At 42.8% G+C, this 20,363-nt stretch overlaps 2 protein-coding genes and 1 long non-coding RNA gene across 5 annotated transcripts in view; 2 read left to right on the top strand and 1 right to left on the bottom strand.

The window, feature by feature from the left end:
- The window catches only part of fibcd1b (fibrinogen C domain containing 1b), a 158,385-nt gene that overhangs the window by 75,414 nt on the left and 62,608 nt on the right, over positions 1-20,363 (bottom strand). For all 3 annotated transcript variants that reach the window (XM_067438631.1, XM_067438632.1, XM_067438634.1), the window contains one exon: positions 7,099-7,195. In XM_067438631.1, the coding sequence (XP_067294732.1) occupies positions 7,099-7,195 (97 nt within the window). The remainder of the gene's footprint in view (positions 1-7,098; positions 7,196-20,363) is intronic.
- LOC137071007 (uncharacterized) lies at positions 1,451-6,272 on the top strand. Its single transcript, XM_067438635.1, has 2 exons — positions 1,451-2,721; positions 6,037-6,272. Exons 1-2 carry the CDS (start codon positions 1,600-1,602, stop codon positions 6,037-6,039), a joined length of 1,125 nt encoding a protein of 374 aa, XP_067294736.1. The 5' UTR covers positions 1,451-1,599; the 3' UTR covers positions 6,040-6,272.
- On the top strand, positions 12,624-14,394 carry LOC137071008 (uncharacterized). The gene is made up of 3 exons (XR_010904368.1): positions 12,624-12,643; positions 13,845-13,932; positions 14,028-14,394. It is a non-coding gene; the product is annotated as an uncharacterized lncRNA (long non-coding RNA).

Genomic DNA, 20,363 nt, shown 5'->3' with positions numbered 1-20,363 from the left:
AGTAGTGACGCTACTAGCTTAACTACATTTTTCAGTAGCTTGTCAGTAGCTCAGTTACTTTTAAAACAGTGTAGCTGCATTCCGTTTTGGGTTCTGACGAGAATGAGCCTGTAATGAGCGAAGCGGAACGACGATGCTCAGCTCAATAATCCGTTCTATGCCAGCGCGTTCCACTCATGATCCGCTTACTGGTAAAACAATGCTCACTCAAATCCGCTCAGACATGGCATTTACAGTATCTGTACTGTAGCCTACTATACCTGCTGTAGCCATTAAATCAATGTCTCACAATTATTTCACATTTATGTTTAAATATTATAATGTTATTTTTAAATAACATCTAGGCTATATTGATTATGAAAAGTTCAGAGATGCGTAATATAGGCCTATGTCAAAGACAGAAGCTCAGAAATGATTTACGTTTAGTCTTATAGAAAGCCTTTCTTTAAAGTGAATTTTGTTTTGTATAAATTGTGTCTTAATTTTAATCTATGTTTCTTCATCCAATTGCCTTGATTTAATAAATAAGAATCGAATAAGATAATAAAGCAGATAATAATTGTGGCCTGGAAGTGTGGGAGCGATCACATGCGTTGAGAACACACACACACACATGAAAAATGTGTGTATAGAAAGCTTGAAAATTCCACTTGTAAACAAAACAATTCGAAACGAACAGAAATAGGCAAGCAATGCGCACTGTTCACACCAGCAGCTCATGATACTCAGAGCAGTTTTGTTTAGAATGCTGCGAGTTCCATCACTGCATGCGCTGTGAGTTTAACCTGCATTTTTCTTGAGTATTTCATTCAAGTTGCATACATTTTGTTTTTGCAAGGATGTTATTTGTGTAGTCATTTTGCACTTTGACAGCCAGTTTGAGATATAGGCTATATTTATTTAGTATTGTGTATCGGTTAGGTTACTAAATCAAATGATTCTGACAGTTTTTGCAATTGAAATGCTATGGGGAAAAGTATCCCAGACTCCCAATCAACCTGAATTCACCCTATACTCTTTGGAGTCATAATTACATTGCATTATGTTGCTTTTAATCCCAAATAGTATAACATTCTTCATTAAAGGGGTGGTTCCGTGTTTTTTTTCTAGGCTTGGTTGTGTTTATGGTACGCAGTATAACATGTCTTAATACTTAATTCTTTTTAAACGTTGTTGTGGCAAGGGGGGCGTGGTTCAGCGAGGTCTGCAGCGGGAGAGAGAGCCGCGGGACAAGCGGTACGTGAGTGGGTTGGAAGCAGATTAATAACACCTGTCTCTTGTTCTAGTAATGAGCGCGGAGAGGGGATAAAACATCAGTGGAACCGGAGATCGAGGAGAGAGAGAGCCCGGACGGTTGATGCCAAACCCCCCTTACAGAGACTGAGTTACCGGAAGCCGGAAGTGCCGACCCGGAAGTGACTGAGCGATCATTTGTTTACTGAGATACCACACCACAGTGTGTGTTGAAAAGATATTGAGTTTAATAAAGATACAGCATCAACCGTCCAGCCGACCCCTTGTCCTCTTCCTTCCTTATCATATCGAACTTTGCTACAGTGGTGCCGAAACCCGGGAAGGAAGTAGGACCGCGCCGCCGCCATGACTACTCCAACGCCCTCCGCCACGCCGTTTGCGGACATTATCACCTCTCTCGCGGCCCTCCACCAGAATCAACATCAGGCCATGCTGGAGCTGCGGGCGGACCAGGAGCGTCGATTCGAGGCCATCGTCCGCGGCCAGCAAGAGGACCGCGAGAGGTTCCGGAGCTGGATAGACCGGGAGGTTCACACCGAAGCCGCCGGGCTCGCCAGCGCACCGGTCCACGTGCCCCTACACAAGATGGGGCCACAGGACGATCCCGAGGCCTTCATAGACCTTTTCCAGAAAGCGGCGGAGGCCTGCGGGTGGCCCCGGGCACAGTGGCCGGTGCGCCTTATTCCATTGCTCAGCGGAGAAGCCCAGGCGGCCGCCCAACAACTGCCGGTGGCGAACCTCCTGGATTATGACGATCTGAAGAGGGCCATCATTCAGCGGGTCGGTCGGACCCCCGAACAACACCGTCAGCGTTTCCGCTCGCTTGAGTGGGGGGAGACCGGCCGGCCCTTCGCGATGGCCCACCAGCTCCGGGACGCCTGCCGCAAATGGCTATTGGCCGGTGGAAGCGACGTGGACCACATCGTCGATCTGGTGGTACTGGAACAGTTCATCACTCGGCTTCCCAAGAAGACCGCCGAGTGGGTCCAGTGCCACCGGCCCACGTCGCTGACGACGGCCATCAATCTGGCGGAGGACCATCTGGTGGCGTGCCCAGGGGTCGGCGAACCCCGTCTAACTTCTCCCTCTTTCTCTCCCCCCTCTGTCTCTCCTTCTCCTCCTGTCCCTCTCCCTAGGTCCCGCCCTCCAGGGCCCCCTCGTATTCCCCCCAGAGGTCGGGGTGGAATGGGCCCAGGGCAATACGGGAGTTCGAGGGCCCCGCCCAGGGGGGCGGGGCTGCTGGGGTCGGGCGGGGATATCGGTTCCGGTTCCACCCCCCCTCCGCGCTCATATTCCAACCCACTCCCCGCCGCAGGGGCGGCGGGCAGGCCTGGGCTGGCCTGCTGGCGGTGCGGTGACCCGGACCATTTTGTGGACCGATGTCCAATGATGGATATCGGGACAATGATCCGGGTCCCGGACGTCCAGCGGACCACCCCTGATCAAGCAGGAGAGTACCAAGTTCCTGTGAGTATCAAGGGGGGTACATATCAGGCCTTGGTGGATTCAGGATGTAACCAAACCTCGATCCATCAAAGCCTGATGCAGCCTGGGGCATTGGATACAAGCCGCATGGTTAAGGTGCGGTGTGTGCACGGGGATGTGGTGGAATATCCGCTTGTCCCAGTCACGATTCAGTTCAGGGGAGAAAATCATAGTGTTGAGGTGGCGGTTAGTCCCCACCTCCGGCATCCGCTAATTCTGGGGACGAATTGGCCCGCCTTTCCGGCGTTATTGGGGTCGATATGCGCGGATGCCGCTTGGGGGAGCCAGGCTAGGAACGGGGCGGTGCGGGTGCAGGTTGGCGAGACTGATACGGGGCCCTCGGAAACGGCTTCAGAGGAACCGAGCGGGGTCGAGAGACTGATTCTCTCGGACCGCGATGACTTTCCTCTGGAGCAGTCTCAGGACGATACCCTAAAACATGCTTTCCAACAGGTCCGCACTATCGACGGTCAGTCCCTTCAACCCGCCCTGCCCGTCACGTATCCTTATTTTGCCATAATTAAGGACAGGTTGTATCGAGTGACCCAAGACGCTCAGACAAAAGTAGATACAACCCAGTTGTTAGTACCAAAGAGCCGCCGGGAAATGCTTTTCCAGGCGGCTCATTCTAACCCAATGGCGGGCCACCTGGGACAGGCGGCCACGCTGAATCGTTTAATGACCCGATTTTTTTGGCCAGGCATTCACGACAATGTGCGCAGGTGGTGCGCGTCTTGTCCTGAATGTCAGTTGGTGAATCCACTGGCCTCCCCAAAAGCGCCATTGCGCCCCCTTCCATTAATGCAGGTCCCCTTCGAGAGAATTGCGATGGACCTCATCGGGCCATTAGAGCGATCCGCACGCGGACATCGTTTTGCGCTAGTTATCGTGGACTACGCAACGCGATATCCGGAAGCAGTGGCTCTCCGCAACATCTCGGCGAAGAGTGTTGCGGACGCACTGTTTCGTTTAATCTCCCGAGTGGGGATTCCGAAGGAAATCCTCACTGATCAAGGCACGGCGTTTATGTCACGCACGCTAAGCGAATTATACGGGTTATTGGGCATCAAATCGATTCGGACAAGCGTCTATCACCCACAAACAGACGGCTTGGTCGAACGATTTAATCGCACTCTTAAATCCATGATCCGTAAATTCGTACAGGAAGACGCCAAAAATTGGGATCGGTGGTTAGAACCCCTCTTATTCGCTGTGCGGGAGGTCCCACAAGCCTCCACGGGGTTTTCCCCCTTTGAGCTTCTCTACGGACGACAGCCCCGGGGGGTGCTGGACGTCCTACGAGAAACTTGGGAGGAGGGACCTTCTTTGGCCAAAAACGAAATTCAATATGTGCTGGACTTGCGAACAAAACTCCACACCTTGGGGCGGCTATCTAGGGAGAATTTGTTGCAAGCCCAGGACCGCCAAAGCCGGTCGTATAACAGGGGTACGAGACTACGCAAATTTACACCGGGAGAGAAAGTGCTCGTATTACTCCCTACATCGAGCTCTAAATTAATGTCGAAGTGGCAGGGGCCGTTTGAGGTCGCACGACAGGTGGGAGACCTCGATTATGAAGTGATACGGTCCGATAGGAACGGGGCACGGCAAATTTATCACCTCAATCTCCTGAAGAAATGGAATGAGGTGGAATCAGTGTTGTTGGCGACGGTGATCGGGGGAGAGGATGATCTCGGGCCAGAGGCGAACATCAAAGCCCAATCGGTCGCATTGGCCCCTGGGGGAGATCACCTCTCACCGTCCCAGCTCACTGATCTCTCAAAGCTACAGGCGGAATTCGCCGACGTGTTCTCGCCCCTACCGGGACGTACCGACTTAATTCAGCACCATATCGAGACCGAGCCGGGCGTGGTAGTTCGCAGCCGGCCGTATCGCTTACCTGAACACAAGAAAAAAGTAGTTCAGGAAGAATTAGGGGCAATGCTCGATATGGGAGTAATAGAGGAGTCCAACAGTGACTGGGCGAGCCCGATCGTTTTAGTTCCTAAAACCGACGGCTCGGTCAGGTTCTGTGTGGACTACCGCAAGGTGAACGCAGTGTCGAAATTCGACGCGTATCCAATGCCGCGGGTTGACGAGTTGCTTGATCGGCTGGGCACGGCTCGATTTTATTCGACATTGGACTTAACGAAGGGCTATTGGCAGATCCCCTTGTCTCCATTGTCCAAAGAAAAGACGGCCTTCACCACGCCGTTCGGATTGCACCAATTCGTCACGCTTCCCTTCGGCTTGTTCGGGGCACCCGCTACCTTTCAGCGACTCATGGACAGGATTTTGCGTCCCCATGCCGCATATGCTGCTGCCTACCTGGACGATATCGTGATTTACAGTCACGATTGGCAGCGGCATATGCAGCATGTCCGGGCGGTCTTGAGGTCGTTGAGGGGAGCGGGGCTCACGGCCAATCCGAAGAAGTGTGCAATTGGGCGGGTGGAGGTAAGGTATCTGGGCTTCCACTTGGGTCATGGGCAGGTGCGTCCCCAAATTGATAAGACCGCCGCAATTGCAACCTGTCCGAGGCCCAAGACCAAAAAGGAGGTAAGGCAGTTCTTGGGGCTGGCGGGATATTATAGACGGTTTATTCCAAATTATTCGGACCTCACCAGCCCTCTGACTGACCTTACTAAAAAGGGGCTACCAGATACGGTCCAATGGACGGAACCGTGCCAGCAGGCCTTCACCCGAGTTAAGGCTGCTCTATGTGGCGGGCCGCTGTTACACTCCCCTGACTTTTCTCTCCCTTTTCTGTTGCAGACTGACGCGTCGGACAGGGGGCTGGGCGCAGTCCTGGCCCAGGAGGGGGAGGGGGGAGAGCGGCCGGTGCTGTACATTAGCCGTAAGCTCTCGAAGAGAGAGGCTAAGTACAGCACCATCGAAAAAGAGTGCCTTGCCATCAGGTGGGCCGTTCTCACCCTCCGCTACTACCTTCTGGGGCGGGAGTTCACCCTCTGTTCGGACCACGCTCCTCTCCAATGGCTCCACCGCATGAAGGATACCAACGCGCGGATCACTCGTTGGTATCTAGCTCTTCAGCCTTTTAAGTTCCAGGTGGTCCACAGGCCGGGTGCTCAGATGGCTGTGGCCGACTTCCTCTCCAGAAATGGGGGGGGGGGGGGGGGCTGCAGGCCGGACGGCTCCCCGGCCTGAGTCGGGCGGTGGGGGTATGTGGCAAGGGGGGCGTGGTTCAGCGAGGTCTGCAGCGGGAGAGAGAGCCGCGGGACAAGCGGTACGTGAGTGGGTTGGAAGCAGATTAATAACACCTGTCTCTTGTTCTAGTAATGAGCGCGGAGAGGGGATAAAACATCAGTGGAACCGGAGATCGAGGAGAGAGAGAGCCCGGACGGTTGATGCCAAACCCCCCTTACAGAGACTGAGTTACCGGAAGCCGGAAGTGCCGACCCGGAAGTGACTGAGCGATCGTTTGTTTACTGAGATACCACACCACAGTGTGTGTTGAAAAGATATTGAGTTTAATAAAGATACAGCATCAACCGTCCAGCCGACCCCTTGTCCTCTTCCTTCCTTATCATATCGAACTTTGCTACAGTTGTATTTTTATTATATTTTACCTTTATTCCACACCGCTGTCTCCACTGTCCTTTGAACGGCTCATTTGCTTCCTACTTCTATGAAGGCCATCCCTCCAAAAAACGCAATGGTCTTAGATTGGTTGGATGGCCAAATGTAGTTTCATGTATTTTTATTGGCTGAAGTGCCAAGCACAGGTTGTCTGGAAACGCCACTACCCTTACCATTACGGGCCGAAGTCTCATCTGGGGCAGTGTTTATGTTAAAAGCAACGGTTTATGATGTCACCAACCCGGGGAGAAGCTTGTTGTAGTCCAAACCGGCCATTTTTTCAGGCAATAAACTGCCATAACTTTAAAAGACAATATCATTGAATGCATTGAACTTTCAGCGCTGTAATTTTGCAGATACTGTTTATGCTCAAGCAGCAACATTACACACTAATAATGTTAAAAAGTGAAATCGCATGGAACCACCTCTTTAACAAGTTATTTGTTACAATGTCATTGTAAAAAAGTAAGGAAAGTAGTCTCATAGTAACTTGTAGCTAGCTAACTACTTTTTCAAAAGGGTAGCTTTAATGTAACTTAACTACTTTAACTTACAAGTAGCTTTTAACTTGCAAAGCTACAGTTTCAGAGAAGCTTCCCCAACACTGCAGAGGTGTGAAAACACCTAAGGGTGTAATCGCCTGTGTCTCTGTGGATGACAGAGCACTTAGGTGTTGGCAGCTTTTTACACTAATCATTTTAAACATCACAGTTTTTGCTCACAGGTTTCCTCCCCATCACATACACAAACACAACTTACCAAGCCAGTACTCTCCAGTGATTTTGCCAAATCCTTCTCTGTAGGAGTCCCACTCCCTGAAGAAGTTCACAGACCCATCCTCCCTGCGCTGGATCACCTGAAACACACACACACACAAAGCAGTAAAAGAATTATGCACAAGCAATTAAAATAGAAAATGTGTGGTCAAAATTTTTTTACTGGGTTGCATAGTAGATATTACGGTCTCAATGTGGCTTCGCACAAAGGAAATGTTTTTGAATTAAGTAAACCTACAGTATGATTTCAAGGTTCTTCCTCAGAGTAAATCTGTGATAATTGTGGATGATTAAATCAAGCCCTCTCAGCAGAGACTGATGCCATCTGAACAAACATGATGATGGAGCAGCTTAGAATCTCGATCTTAAGGATAATATTATTTAACCCTTAAAGACCGAGACAGCCGCCCGCGGCTAAAAATTTATTCTGGAAGTGTAAAACAACCAAGTCTAACTTTCTAAAGGAACAAATCCAAACTTCATGAAGTTCTGTTTGAGTTCACAGTAAAAAATGCCACATTTTTGCTGCTGTTTTTCTTGAAATTATATTAATTTAATCCATTCTCAGAATAAATAAATGTAAAATTGGGACATAAAATGAGCTAGATGGAAACTTCAGGTTCTCCTGTTTAAAATGATATATAGCACTTGATGCTAACTGCTAGAATGGGTGAGAAAAACAAAGAAAAGTAGAGGCACATCAGGCGCCCCAAAAATGTTCTAGGTCTTTAAGGGTTAATGAGACATGATATCTTGATCTAGCCAAAAATGACTCAAAAGAGTAGGACTTTGACTTTGAAGAGATTGCAATACCTTTGCGTACAGACACATCCACAGCACATACTGTACCGTGCCAAATAGTTTGAGTATCTAAGTATCTGTAATCCCTCTGGGTTAATGGCATGTTTTCAAAACACACTGCGTCTGAAGCATTAGTGCAACATTTGGTCAGGTGAACATATGTAAGTAGATTAAATTTTTTTAATTCGGAAAGGAAGTGAGACAGGGAGGCAACAGGGTTGATCCAGTATAGGATGACAGCTGCCAGTCATCTTAAAGGTTTCACTCTCTCCCACATCACTCCCGCCCTGTAGCTGCCCTGGAGGCTCCTGGGAGATCAACCCTGCCTGCACTGAACTCAGTCAGACATTGCTGTCAAGGTTGAAATTACACATGCATCCACACACACACATACAATCATGCTTGGGTGTTATTTTGCTTTTTTTTCTACAGATTTAAGGCAGGCAAGTACTGAAGGTCAAAGAGGCATTGACCATCACTGTCGAACAATAGTGCCAGCGAAGGCAGAGAAAGCGAGAGAGAGTGAGACAGGGAGTATTAAAGGTGAAATCAGAATTGGCCGACTCCAATCTCACCGTCCCTGCCACCAGCTTTCAGGAATGAAGCCATTGCTCTCCTACACATACACATAAAGAACAACGGCTTTAATTTGTAATATAGAAGTTTTCCCAAAAAATGTTTATGGCTGTCTACTTATTCTCTGATGAGAACAGATCACATATTATTAAAGGAATAGATCACCCAAAAAAAAAAAAAAAAACATTTTGTCATCTTTTACTCAGCCTTATGGCCTTGAACATGTGAAACTCAAGAAAAATAAGGATAAATGTTTCAGCTGTTTTTGTCCATATGATGAAAGTCACTAGAAATGGAAACTTTCCACTTTCTAAAAGGATAGTTAAAATGAACGCCTCACAGCTTGACTGGTATATTAAAATCTTCAGATCAGATCAAAATGTGAGCCTTTATTTACTCTCAATTAAATTAAATTAAATACATAAAAAAAAAATACAAAGGAATAATGAATGCACAGACATATAGACTGTCAAAGCCTTAGTGATTTAGTGATTAAATTTAGCACTCTATGATAATAGATTATGATGATATTTTATAATTATTATTTAAATCTGACTAATTTTCTAATTGTTTGTCATAAATCAACGTCTCAGGAAAATGTTATGGGGTTTCTAATCAAAATATGACTTTCTGTTACAAAACACTCATTTACAGTGTATTTTGGGAGACAAAGAAATGATATTTCAATATTCATAGGACATATTAGATATTATTATGAAAATGTTGCCAATTATTACTGCCAATTATTACAATTATTACTTGCCAATTATTACTCCCATTGTTACACTTCTTTCCATTGCTTGTTGCCCCATTAACACATTGATATGCAATTGAAATGAGATACAGTGTATAGATATATTGTATTCAATGGGAAAACCCATCTATGACATATTGCATGAAGTAAATGATTTATCAATTCATTCCATTACATCTTTCATAACATAGCTGAGAGTGATCTTTATACACAATTGGGTTTATGGACAAGACATTTCATTGTAGATTGGTGAATCCTATAAATGTAGGACCATAAAAATGTATGTAATTTCACATACAACCATTAATATGAACAGAAATAACTAACATATGAGGAAAATGTTTGTAGATAATTTGTAGTGTCTATTAATTTATGCAGGCAAAAAACAAAAAACGAAACAAAAAAAACACCAAAAGGCTCAATGAACGGTTTTATGGCATTCACACAATCAAAAGACTTGATGTCACCTCATATAAAATTATCCTCTTCACACGCTGTGTTTACAGTAATTGATCCAAAACCCTTACAGTGCAGTGATCTGTGAAGCTCGCCCTGTGGTCTTTGTGTCATGACTGTGCCATTTCACCACAAATGACAAACTGCATTCAAAATGTCAGTTGCTTCAGACTCGACTAATTACAGATTCTCTTTTAATTAAAGTCACCACCAGAGGATTATGGCAGCTGAGGGCATCAGTTGTGGTTCTCCAGTACAGAACCTTTGTGAAATTGATACCCTTTTCCATCATATGATAAAAAAGTGAAAATGACTCGTCCTCACTTGAGGAAGGCTCTGTTGTGTTTGCTAATTGCAGGCCAATTCTTAAGTGCTATTTGACATTTGATGCGTCTATTGGGTTATGCCTTTTACATTCCTCAGGAATAAGATGAATTATTAAGCCTGCCTTATTAAAGTTTTTTTTTTCTTTCATTCATTAAATATTTAGAAGACCCGAGTCATGACTTCATGCTTAAAATTCTTAATTTGTGTAAGGTGAATTAGTATTTAGTTTTAATTAATAGCTTTGTCTAATGACACTGAACTTTAGAGAATTTTCACAGCCTTACATTTAGCCTAGGGATTCACCTGTCTTTAATAAAAAAAATAAAATAAAAAATAAAAAAAAATGAAAATGGGGCTCTATTCGTATAAGAGAGGAAAATGTAGTCACCATTCATCAGATTGTACCTTTTGTCTTCACACCTCCATCTGTCTATGTTCCTCATCTTTATAGTTATTGTGGATTATTAATTAATAAAGTCTCACTTGAATGGAAATAATCCAACAGGTTAAAGATTTGAAAATGCAGCTTACAAACTGCATTATACATATGAATACTTTATTCATGTTCCACTTATTCTTTATATTCATAATACAAAGCAAAATCGTTTCAAAACATAGTCAATAAATATGTATTCTTTATTGGTAAGACTGCATTAGTAATTACCCGGGTTCTGACTCAAATTTCAAGCAACAAAGAGAATAATAGTAATTGTAGAAGGTCCGGATTTGTGTATCACAATTTATTATGCGCACATTTTGCTTGCATTTTTTAATTATTATTATTATTAATTCAAATCAATACAATATTAAAGCCCACTCAACATTTAAATTGTATCAATATGACTCTACCTCTGCTTATAATTAAATCCTTGATGTAAACTGTTTTCTCATCATTTAATGAGATTTATGCTTAAAACTTTAATCTTGAGTTGATTGTATGGACTTGTAAATGGATGCTAGTAATGCATACTGAGAATATTACATTTAATAATGTCACATCACAAACAAATGAAAATAGTGCAAGGAGTCGAGTCCAGGGAAATGATAATTTATTAATAAAATAAAACATAAATACAAAACAAACACCCACGTGGGGGCAAAAAACATACTGAACCATAAACCAAACCTCAAAACATACCAAAAGAAGTCACGGGGGAACCAGGAGACGTAGACAGAGCAAGGATCCGACACAGACTGACAAACACAAGGAGCTTATAAAGGGAAGAAATCAAGAGGGAACAGGTGGGAGAAATCAAACACTAATCAGATAACAAGGGGGGAGGGGTCAGACAATTACATGAACACATGCTCAGAATGACAAGACCCACATGTGCACACAAGACAGGACAGGCATGTGACAAAAAAATGGCCAAGTTTTAAATTCCTTATGCAATTGAATAAACACCTTTCAAACACTGATGAATACCCGCTACTTTGCTAAGACACCTATAGCCCCTTTGACACTGCACGTCGGACCCGCAATATTCCCGGAACATTGCCGGGTCGCCTTCTGTGTGAAAGTAACCACGTCCCGGAATTGATTAACGAATTGAACCCGGGTCGGGGACCTAGTAACATTGCGGGATTCGACCCAGGATGAGCGCTGTGTGAACAAAAGCCAAAACTAATGCCGCAACGTGTACGTAGTTATCGTGCGACTCCTAGAGCTTGTTTTTTCAATAATACAACCCTGCAGTGCCAAAAGAGCTAGTCAGTGTTTTAAACGCAGAGAGTGTTCGTATAAACAAAAGAAACTAAAATTAAACAAGCAGAAACGTGGGAATGTGGGCAAACTGGACACAAGTCGAGACCACAGAGCTCCCATCTGCGCTGAAGCTGAGATCGCTCGCCATTATACGTCACATCCGGATGTCACGTGTCAACTTGATCCGGGACCGTTATGGGTTGTGTGTGAAAGCGCACATATTACGGTATTTCGCTGGCAGTGTGAATGGACCAAATCTAGCGGCCCGGGAACAAATGTCGGGTCGCATTATCCTTTTATTTGCCGGAATCGCAGTGTGAAAGGGGCTTATGTGATGTTGAGGGAATTTGACTTTAGATGTGCACTAAAAATCACCTTTAGATTGGTTGGTTAAAGCCATTGCAACACGTTCTCACTCCTAACTCATTACATATTGATGCTTGTTCAGGACCCCTCGACGTGAATTTTGAATACTCCTATTTTTCAATGCGCAGGATACTCCATTGATTTCAGTTGTTGTCCCAACGCGTCAGACCAAGATGCATGTAACTATTTGCATTTGTAAAAGCAGACATAGACAAAGCTGATTCAAACACCACTCCTACTCTAAACCTTCCCACACAGCAAATTACTGAGGGATAAAAACCTGGTGTTAGGCATCTAGTGATAAAATCTGGTGTTAATTTACAAATATTATATGCTTTATCACTTGTTTAGTGATAAAGCACAGTGTTTCCTTTGGGTGTTAAAGCACAGTGTTTCCTTTGGGTGTTAAAGCACAGTGTTTCCTTTGGGTGTTAACAATCAACATCTGCGCATGTGCAGAGCATTTTAAATTTCCCAGCTCATCCTTCGGTCTCTCCATCTTAATGGATTTCCCTGCTCACACACAACGGTTACAAGGACAAGGTAAGGTATAGTATAGTATTATTATCTTATCAACTTGTGATTTATTAATGAGCTTGTATAATGAGTAACGTAGCCGATGTGGTTGACTTAACTCTGTTAGCGTTTTTTTTTTTTTTTTACCTCAGTTTAAATTTAGCGCGCTTTTGATCCGCCATTCAGTTTAACATAACTGAATAACCCCCACTAACACACTAAATTCGTTAATGGAGGACGAGATTTACGTAAGTGACTTAATTTTGTTGTACTAATTTTGTAATAATGTAGCAGCATTAACATTATGTGTCATTTTTTAACTCACTGGACTTGGATAGTTATTTCTTCTCATTTGGCATAACATTAAGTATCTTTAGGGCTTCCAACCTTTATAAGACCGTTTATATCTTTCACCCCGTAACTACGAGTTAATTCTGGTGTTTTGAAATGTCATTCAAATGAGAAAGCAGACGTTAATTGAATGAATTAATTGCTCTTAATTTTTTTTTTCTTGTGTGACGCCGGGGCTCGATCCCTTGCCGAGCACCCACGTATAGCACGGTCCATCATTGTCGGCGCTGCGCATAAGTTACTGATCGGCCTGCAACATTTTGCGAGTGAAATGCTCTGTGTGTTCTAGCAATCTTCTCGTGGTACTTTGATAACATACGCCGACCATTCTGTACAGCGCTCCAAAATGTCGAAAACATCGTAGGACACGCTTTTCTTCATGAACTGCTTCAGTCAATATATAGAAACTCAAGATCGAGTACGAGTGTGCAATGTCGTGGAATGTATGATACGCTGTTTTTTGCGTGCATATGAGACGCAATTTATGGCGTATTATACATACGAACCCCCCACCCCACTACCCTAAACCTACACAAGAGAGCGTATCATATGCACGCCGAAATGAGTTTTGGCATATACATTCCACGACATTGCACACTCGTACTATTTGACATTTTTCGTCTTATTTTGTATTAGTTGAGCAGACATGCATTAGTGCCCTTCCATGCGCGATTTTTTCTGTACTAGCCTTTTCTAGTTGTAGCATTGTAAATCTGTAACAGTAGTGCTTATGTTTTGAATATAACGTTTTCTTGCTATGTGTTGGTATAAAAATAACCTGAAGTAAATCACAAAGTGACCTGATAATTGAGTCTTTATTTTTTTGCTTTCTGCTTTGGAGGATTTTTGTTTCATGGAATATTGTTTATTATTGCAGAAGGAAACCACTTAAGGCCACAATCTATGTATGCCCTTGGCATTTTTACTCTACAAACCTAAACGATCCTGAAAGGAAGACAGGCTATGTAAGTATCTCTGCTTGTTGATTAAAGATGTTTGAAACTTTTTGTCTTAGATTTTTTTAATGTGTTTGTTTTAACCAAATTTGTCTCTTTAACAGGAACGATACTATGTGTTTGGATCATTTTGAGGAGCGATATCAACGCCAAGATCGTGGGATCGATGAATTGGGAAAGCAAGAACTGACAAAATGTAAAAATGCGTACATTGAATGCAATGTAAGTCGCTTTGGATAAAATTATCTGCCAAATGTAAATGTATTAATTTATAAAGGAATAGTATTTTTTATCAGAATGAATTACAAACCAGACAGTTTTTTAACATTAAGGTTGATTTAATATATACAATGTTGAATTTTTGTATTTTCAATTAAAACATTACTTTTAAGATATTATAGCATTGGAGTATAACAAGAAATTGTTTTATTCAATTGTATGTGTGACAACAATGGCTTTACTGTAGCGATTCCCGGCGAAAGCAAAACTGACAAAAATGTTTTTTTTTTTTATTTATTAAAAATGGTATTGAATGCAGTGTAAGTCGCATTGGATAAAAGTGTCTGCCAAATACATAAATGTAATGGAATTGATATATTACAATTTCAATAAATATTCAAATAAATTTGTAGTCACTTGATTTTTTTGGGGAAAAATAAAATAATATATATAATTTTTTTTAAATTTCATTCACAGTGCCATTTTAGTATTTAAGTATTTACATTAAATACACTGGGTGTGTGAGATTAATCACCATAAAGTGTTAAATGTACACTTATGAGTAATACATTTCTCAACACCTTGAGTGACTAAAAAGAAACACTAACACAGTGTTTGTATAACGAACACTTTAGTCAGTGTTGTTTTAACACTAGCAAAGATGGACCTGTATGTTCACCTGGAAAGTGATAATTTTAACACCCGTGGTGGTAAATCTCCCAACATGTTTTTTGCTGTGCACCTCTCAACAATATAAAACACGTTATGTTAACAGGCAAATGAAAGTACAGTCACAGGTATTTATATCAAAAACTGTATAAAAGTATTAACTAATTTGCATTCCAAGGGCGAGATTTACTAACAGCTTGCGTCAGCACAAAACCCTCATTTGGCGTTAAAAACCCTCATTTGGCACTGTCAGGATTTACTAAATATTGCATATGCATTTGTAGGAGTTTCTATTTCAGATGCAAAATTTATGGGAGGAGAGTATTAAAATGAATCACGCAATGTGACAAGGCTTGGCAGATTGCGTTGGTCATTATGAAAATCATCTGGTTGCGTCTGTGTTCTTTAATTTGCGCGTTGTCAGTAGATCACATGCTGAACTTTCCACCCCTATCTGCACTTTTTTGGATTTGCGCTCTCACATTAATTTGTCCTGTTTAGTAAATCTGGCCCTAAGGCTTCTAAAGTCGTACGATATATTAAAGTTAATAACATCGTTGATCTTATTATTTTAATCACTCACACATATCTCATTCAAAAGATACACCTGACTCTAGCATGACACAATCGGTCATGAGACGCAAGAGCCAATGATATTTACAAAGCTGACATAATGACACAATTGCTCACTGGTCACATACGAGAGCCATTGCCATTTCACTATAAAAGTTGACGTAATGTTTCTTCAGGCAGTAATTTTTATCAATTTTTGGTGTATGGAGATGCTAATCACTTTTGGGGATTTTCTTTACACTCCAATTGTTTGGCATCAGAACACTTGGCAAAAGTGTACTTTTGAATAAATTGTTATATCCTGTATATATTATATCCTGTTATATCCTGTATTTCATATCATATAATACACAAATAGGTAGGTTTAGAGATGGGGTTGGGTTATGTGTTCAAATGTGTCTTATAATTTCATCATGACGGTAAGATTCCCATGGTCAAAATGTCTGTTTATGATACCAATGTTTCTCACTGAAATCACTGGAGTACCCTGGGTATCTAAAAATTATGCTAAAGTGTTACCCTGTGCGTTAAAAAGTGATGACGAAGGGTCCTGAGCAAGCGTCAATGTGTGACGAGTTGGGTGTAAGAACGTGAAAATTTGTCACAGAAAAGTTATTTCTGAAAATCAGTTTTCTAGCATCATTTGCATACAGATGCCATTTGTGTCGGTTTTCTATCTAATTCACTGACATTCGGACATTCAGATGTGTTTACCTAAGTGTCCAATTATGTTCTGGTGGACTTGTAGAATAGTGATATAAAAATGTAAAGATGTGAAGAATCTTATTATAATAACCTTTAGAATTGTTTTTGTTTGGACATCAACTGCAAGTTCAAGTACAAATGTCTAATCAAAAGACTGCACAAGACATTCTGATTTATTGATGCCTCTAAAATTGGATAACAAACTGATTTCTACAGACTATGGTTTTCATCAGTCTGCCACCAGAAAGATTTCAGTTAAAAGACATTCAGCACTGCTGACTCTCTCCCTATGAGCTGAAGTCTTAGAAAGCTTCACTGCAGAGTACTTATACAAGTGACAAGGAACCCTTGGGTGACAGCGGAGGAACACAAGACATCTCTACTGCTACTCATTGGACAAACACTAGTACAATGAACGAAACAAGTGTTAGTGGGGGAGGTGTAATGGTGTAGGTGGTGTTTCTTTCTCGGGTCTTGGATGGCTAGCAGTCATTAAGAGATCAATGTGTCCGTCAATCTGTCAATGAGGCTGTCTCCAAAAATGTGTTAACGCATATGTGTGCATTGCCAGGAGAGTGTCAGCTGAAGGAAGTCAACTGACAGCTGCTTAAGCTCTCAGCGCATTTGATTGGTTTAATACTACATTGACTACAATAGAAGCGGCCTTGGACCTTGGCCCCCAAAAGTATTTGGCCACTTAAGTTAAGCATCACTTAATCACTGCATTAGATAAAAAAAGTGGCATGTGGATAAAAATGATCCGAAAAATGCTCTCAGAACTATCTTTTCTTCACGTCACCATATTAACTACGTTCCATTAACGTTTGACAACCAGAAAAGGTGCAAATACTTGTGTGAAATTTCTTAAAAAGTGTACTTCCAAAAGTATCATGTCCATTTTCAAAGCTAAAAATGCATGGTGATCTGTCATGCACAGGGTCCTAAACATGAGGATGGAAAAAAAGGGATTGTGGCCACATTTTTAAATTTTATTTATTCCTTTATTTATTCCTTTTATTATTTTGCCTTCTTTGTGCTACACCTTGAAAATGTTGTGGTAACAATTTACAATACGGGTGCACTAATATGTTTAATTAATGCACAGATAATCATGAGTTAATGTATTACTAATGGTGAACTAACCCATTTATTCATGATTACTGCATCAACAAATAATGAAGATTCTATTCTTCATAGAATTTACTAATTTATTAATAATGTAAATGAATGTGTTAATTACCACAAGGGGTCAAAGCCATGCATTTCTACTTCCAGTTGTCTGCTTTAATTAATCATTAGCTAATGATTTATAAAGGTATCATTATGTTATGACTTTACTTGTTCGGGCAAATTACTATTTAATAATTCAAAATTAATTCAAAACCCATAACACGAATTACATATTACTTAATCAATTAGTTAATAGTCATGTGCCCCAACAAGAAAAGTCATAACATTATGCCACCTTTATCTAATAAATGAATAAATTAAATTAAAAATTAAATTAAAAAGAGCTAAAGAATTAAGCATGAATCTGATTTTTAGTTCAGATCCTGAATTTGAATTACATTTGAACTGAGGAGGCAAACATGATAAATAATTGTTATTTGAATTTGAATATTTGGAAGCAGAATTAAAATGAACCAAAATTAAAATGTAAAATAACATCTTGGTTAAGTATGTAACCCTCGTTCCCTGAAGGAGGGTTATATAGGAATCCTGCTAGTGAGAGCCAATCTACTTTGAGTGTAACTAAACGAACCCATGACATTGACATGCAATGATTGCACCAGCTGCTCATGCCACACCGCGTGGGTATAAATAAGGCACAGGTGCATCAAATAAAGTTTGGCTGAGGAGCTAAGTAGGTGAACTGGCACCCCAGCAGGGTACAGAGGACATGGCAATGAGATGTAGTGTCTCCGTTCAGGGAACGAGAGTTACATATGTAACCAAGACGTTCCCATTCCGTTGGTCACTTTTGGCGTGTTGAGCAGCTCTACAGATATCTTACAGCGAGGCGCCTTATAACAGTGCCACGAAGGATGCAACACTTCTACAAAAGTGTTTAGTAGAGCGCACAAGGACAGGGCACACCTTGTGCTTGGTAAGGCAGGGTGATGGCATCCACTATCCAGGCTGCTTGGGGACAGCCCTTCCCTTCTGCTGACCTCTGTATCAGACAAAGAGCTGATCCGAGGACCTGAAGCTTCGAGTTCTATCCATGTACAGCCAGGGCTGGGTCTGCCTCCTCCAGGGCCAGTGCTTGCAGGTTCACCATCTGGTCCCTGAAGGGAGTGGTGGGAACCTTGGGCACATAGCCAGGCCAGGGTCACAGAATCACTTGTTTGTCACCCGGCTCAAACTCTAGGCACAATTTGTCAACTGAAAATACCTGCAGGTCCCCTACCCTCTTGATAGAGGCCAGTGCAGCCAGCAGCAAAGTCTTCATAGACAGAATATTTAGCTCTGCCGACTGCAGAGGCCTTAATGGGGCATTCTGAAGTGCTTAACGCACCAGTGCAAGACCCCAAGAGGTTATAGAAGGAGGTTGAGGAGGATTTAACCATCTCGCCCCCCCTGAGGAACCTGACGACCAGTCTGTGATTTCCAACCATCTTACCCTCTTGCATGGTCCTAATAAGAAGATATTGCAGCAACATAGAACTTGAGGGTGAAGGGAGACAGCACTACAGCCTGCGCTCAGTTTTTGATCTCAGGATTGTGATCCCCCTAATGCAAGCTCTTCAGTGCCTGGACCTTATGAACCTGCAACAACAGCATAGTGTGTAAGGTGGAGGCAGCAACCTTTCCAATCAGATCAGACCAGACGAGCACCTACAGGCCCGGGAGGGGAGAGACGGGTTCCCCCTAGAGGGGAGTTAGGGCACAGTTGCATACGGAGGAACCTGCGTGTAACCTTTTCCACCTCTGCCATCGACGGTTGTGAGCTGCTGTCCATGACCTAGTGAGCACCCTCACATTCAGGGAAGAATAGTGCAGTCTGACGAGCGCACCCTCTCACACAAAGGCACTCTCTTACCAACCATAAGACTCTCCACCATAAGACTCTGCTTGGTCAGCTCTCCACCTATTGCACCGGACCAGCTGTGAGAACATCCTTTGTGTTTTGTTCTTACAAACAAACAGAGAGACAGTACGAATACCGCGGGTACTGCTTCCACTTGCAGAAGGCAGACTCAGTCAGTTCCACTGCTTTGTAGAGAGTGATTTCAGGATGAACCATCCACCACTTGGCTCAGAAGCAAAAAGCTGATTTGATGCAAGCACCTGTGCCTCGGTTATACCTGCGCTGCATGACATGAGCAGCTGCTGCAATCATTGCATGCCAATGTCCATTGGCTCGTTCAGTTACACTCAAAGTAGATTGGCTCTCACTAACAAGATTCCTATTCATCGCTCTCCAACATATTTTTGCAAAATAATCTCTCTGATTGCCCTGTCAGGTTTATTTTTTAGATGATGACATCTGACTGGACATTGTCTCTGCAACTGCGAGGAGACCTCTACACACAAAAACATGTGGTGATCTTGAGATCTGAGCGGTAAGCCTAAAGCGTTCTGGTTTTCCACACTATGTCACGATCAGACGATCAGTGTGTAGTCTGATAGTTGGCAGTGAGCCTGATTGCATCATGAGGGCAGGATCCCTTGTCTACAAGACACTCAAAACAGATGTCTGGTTTTAATCAGGATTGCAATATTCATCTCACTAACGACTCATGCAGAGAGAGAGAGAGAGAGAGAGAGAGAGAGAGAGAGAGAGAGAGAGAGAGAGAGAGAGAGAGAGAGAGAGAGAGAGAGAGAGAGAGAGAGGATACAAAAGGAGAAAAAATGAATGCAGTAAGGAAATGATAGCTGTAGACATGCAGCTTAATGCTTCTCTGACAGGATCACATTCTCAGGGAAGTGTGAGAACGCAGCCGGCAGGGATGGGAACATATGCTCTTTCAGCATGCTTATAAAGCTAGGTCTTAAAAGCCACTCTTTTGTTCTCGGCCTGCACAACCTTCTTTTCTTCCTACTCTCCCCCTTTCTTTGAGTGTTTCTCTTTTCATCTACCATTTATCTCTCTCCCTCTGTTCTCCTCCACCATCCTTCTTTTCCTGCTCTGGACAGGGGAATTACTGGATCAGTATGGAGTGATCAATTGGGAGAGACAGAATCATGTTTGATGTTTAATCTGAAGATTTAGAGACTGTCATTGACCATCATTACTGCAGATGTGAAGACAGAGATTGTGTGCGTGTGTG

Source organism: Pseudorasbora parva, chromosome 3, assembly GCF_024679245.1.
Source record: "Pseudorasbora parva isolate DD20220531a chromosome 3, ASM2467924v1, whole genome shotgun sequence".
Lineage (NCBI taxonomy): Eukaryota > Metazoa > Chordata > Actinopteri > Cypriniformes > Gobionidae > Pseudorasbora > Pseudorasbora parva.
This window is presented reverse-complemented; position numbering and strand designations above follow the sequence as displayed.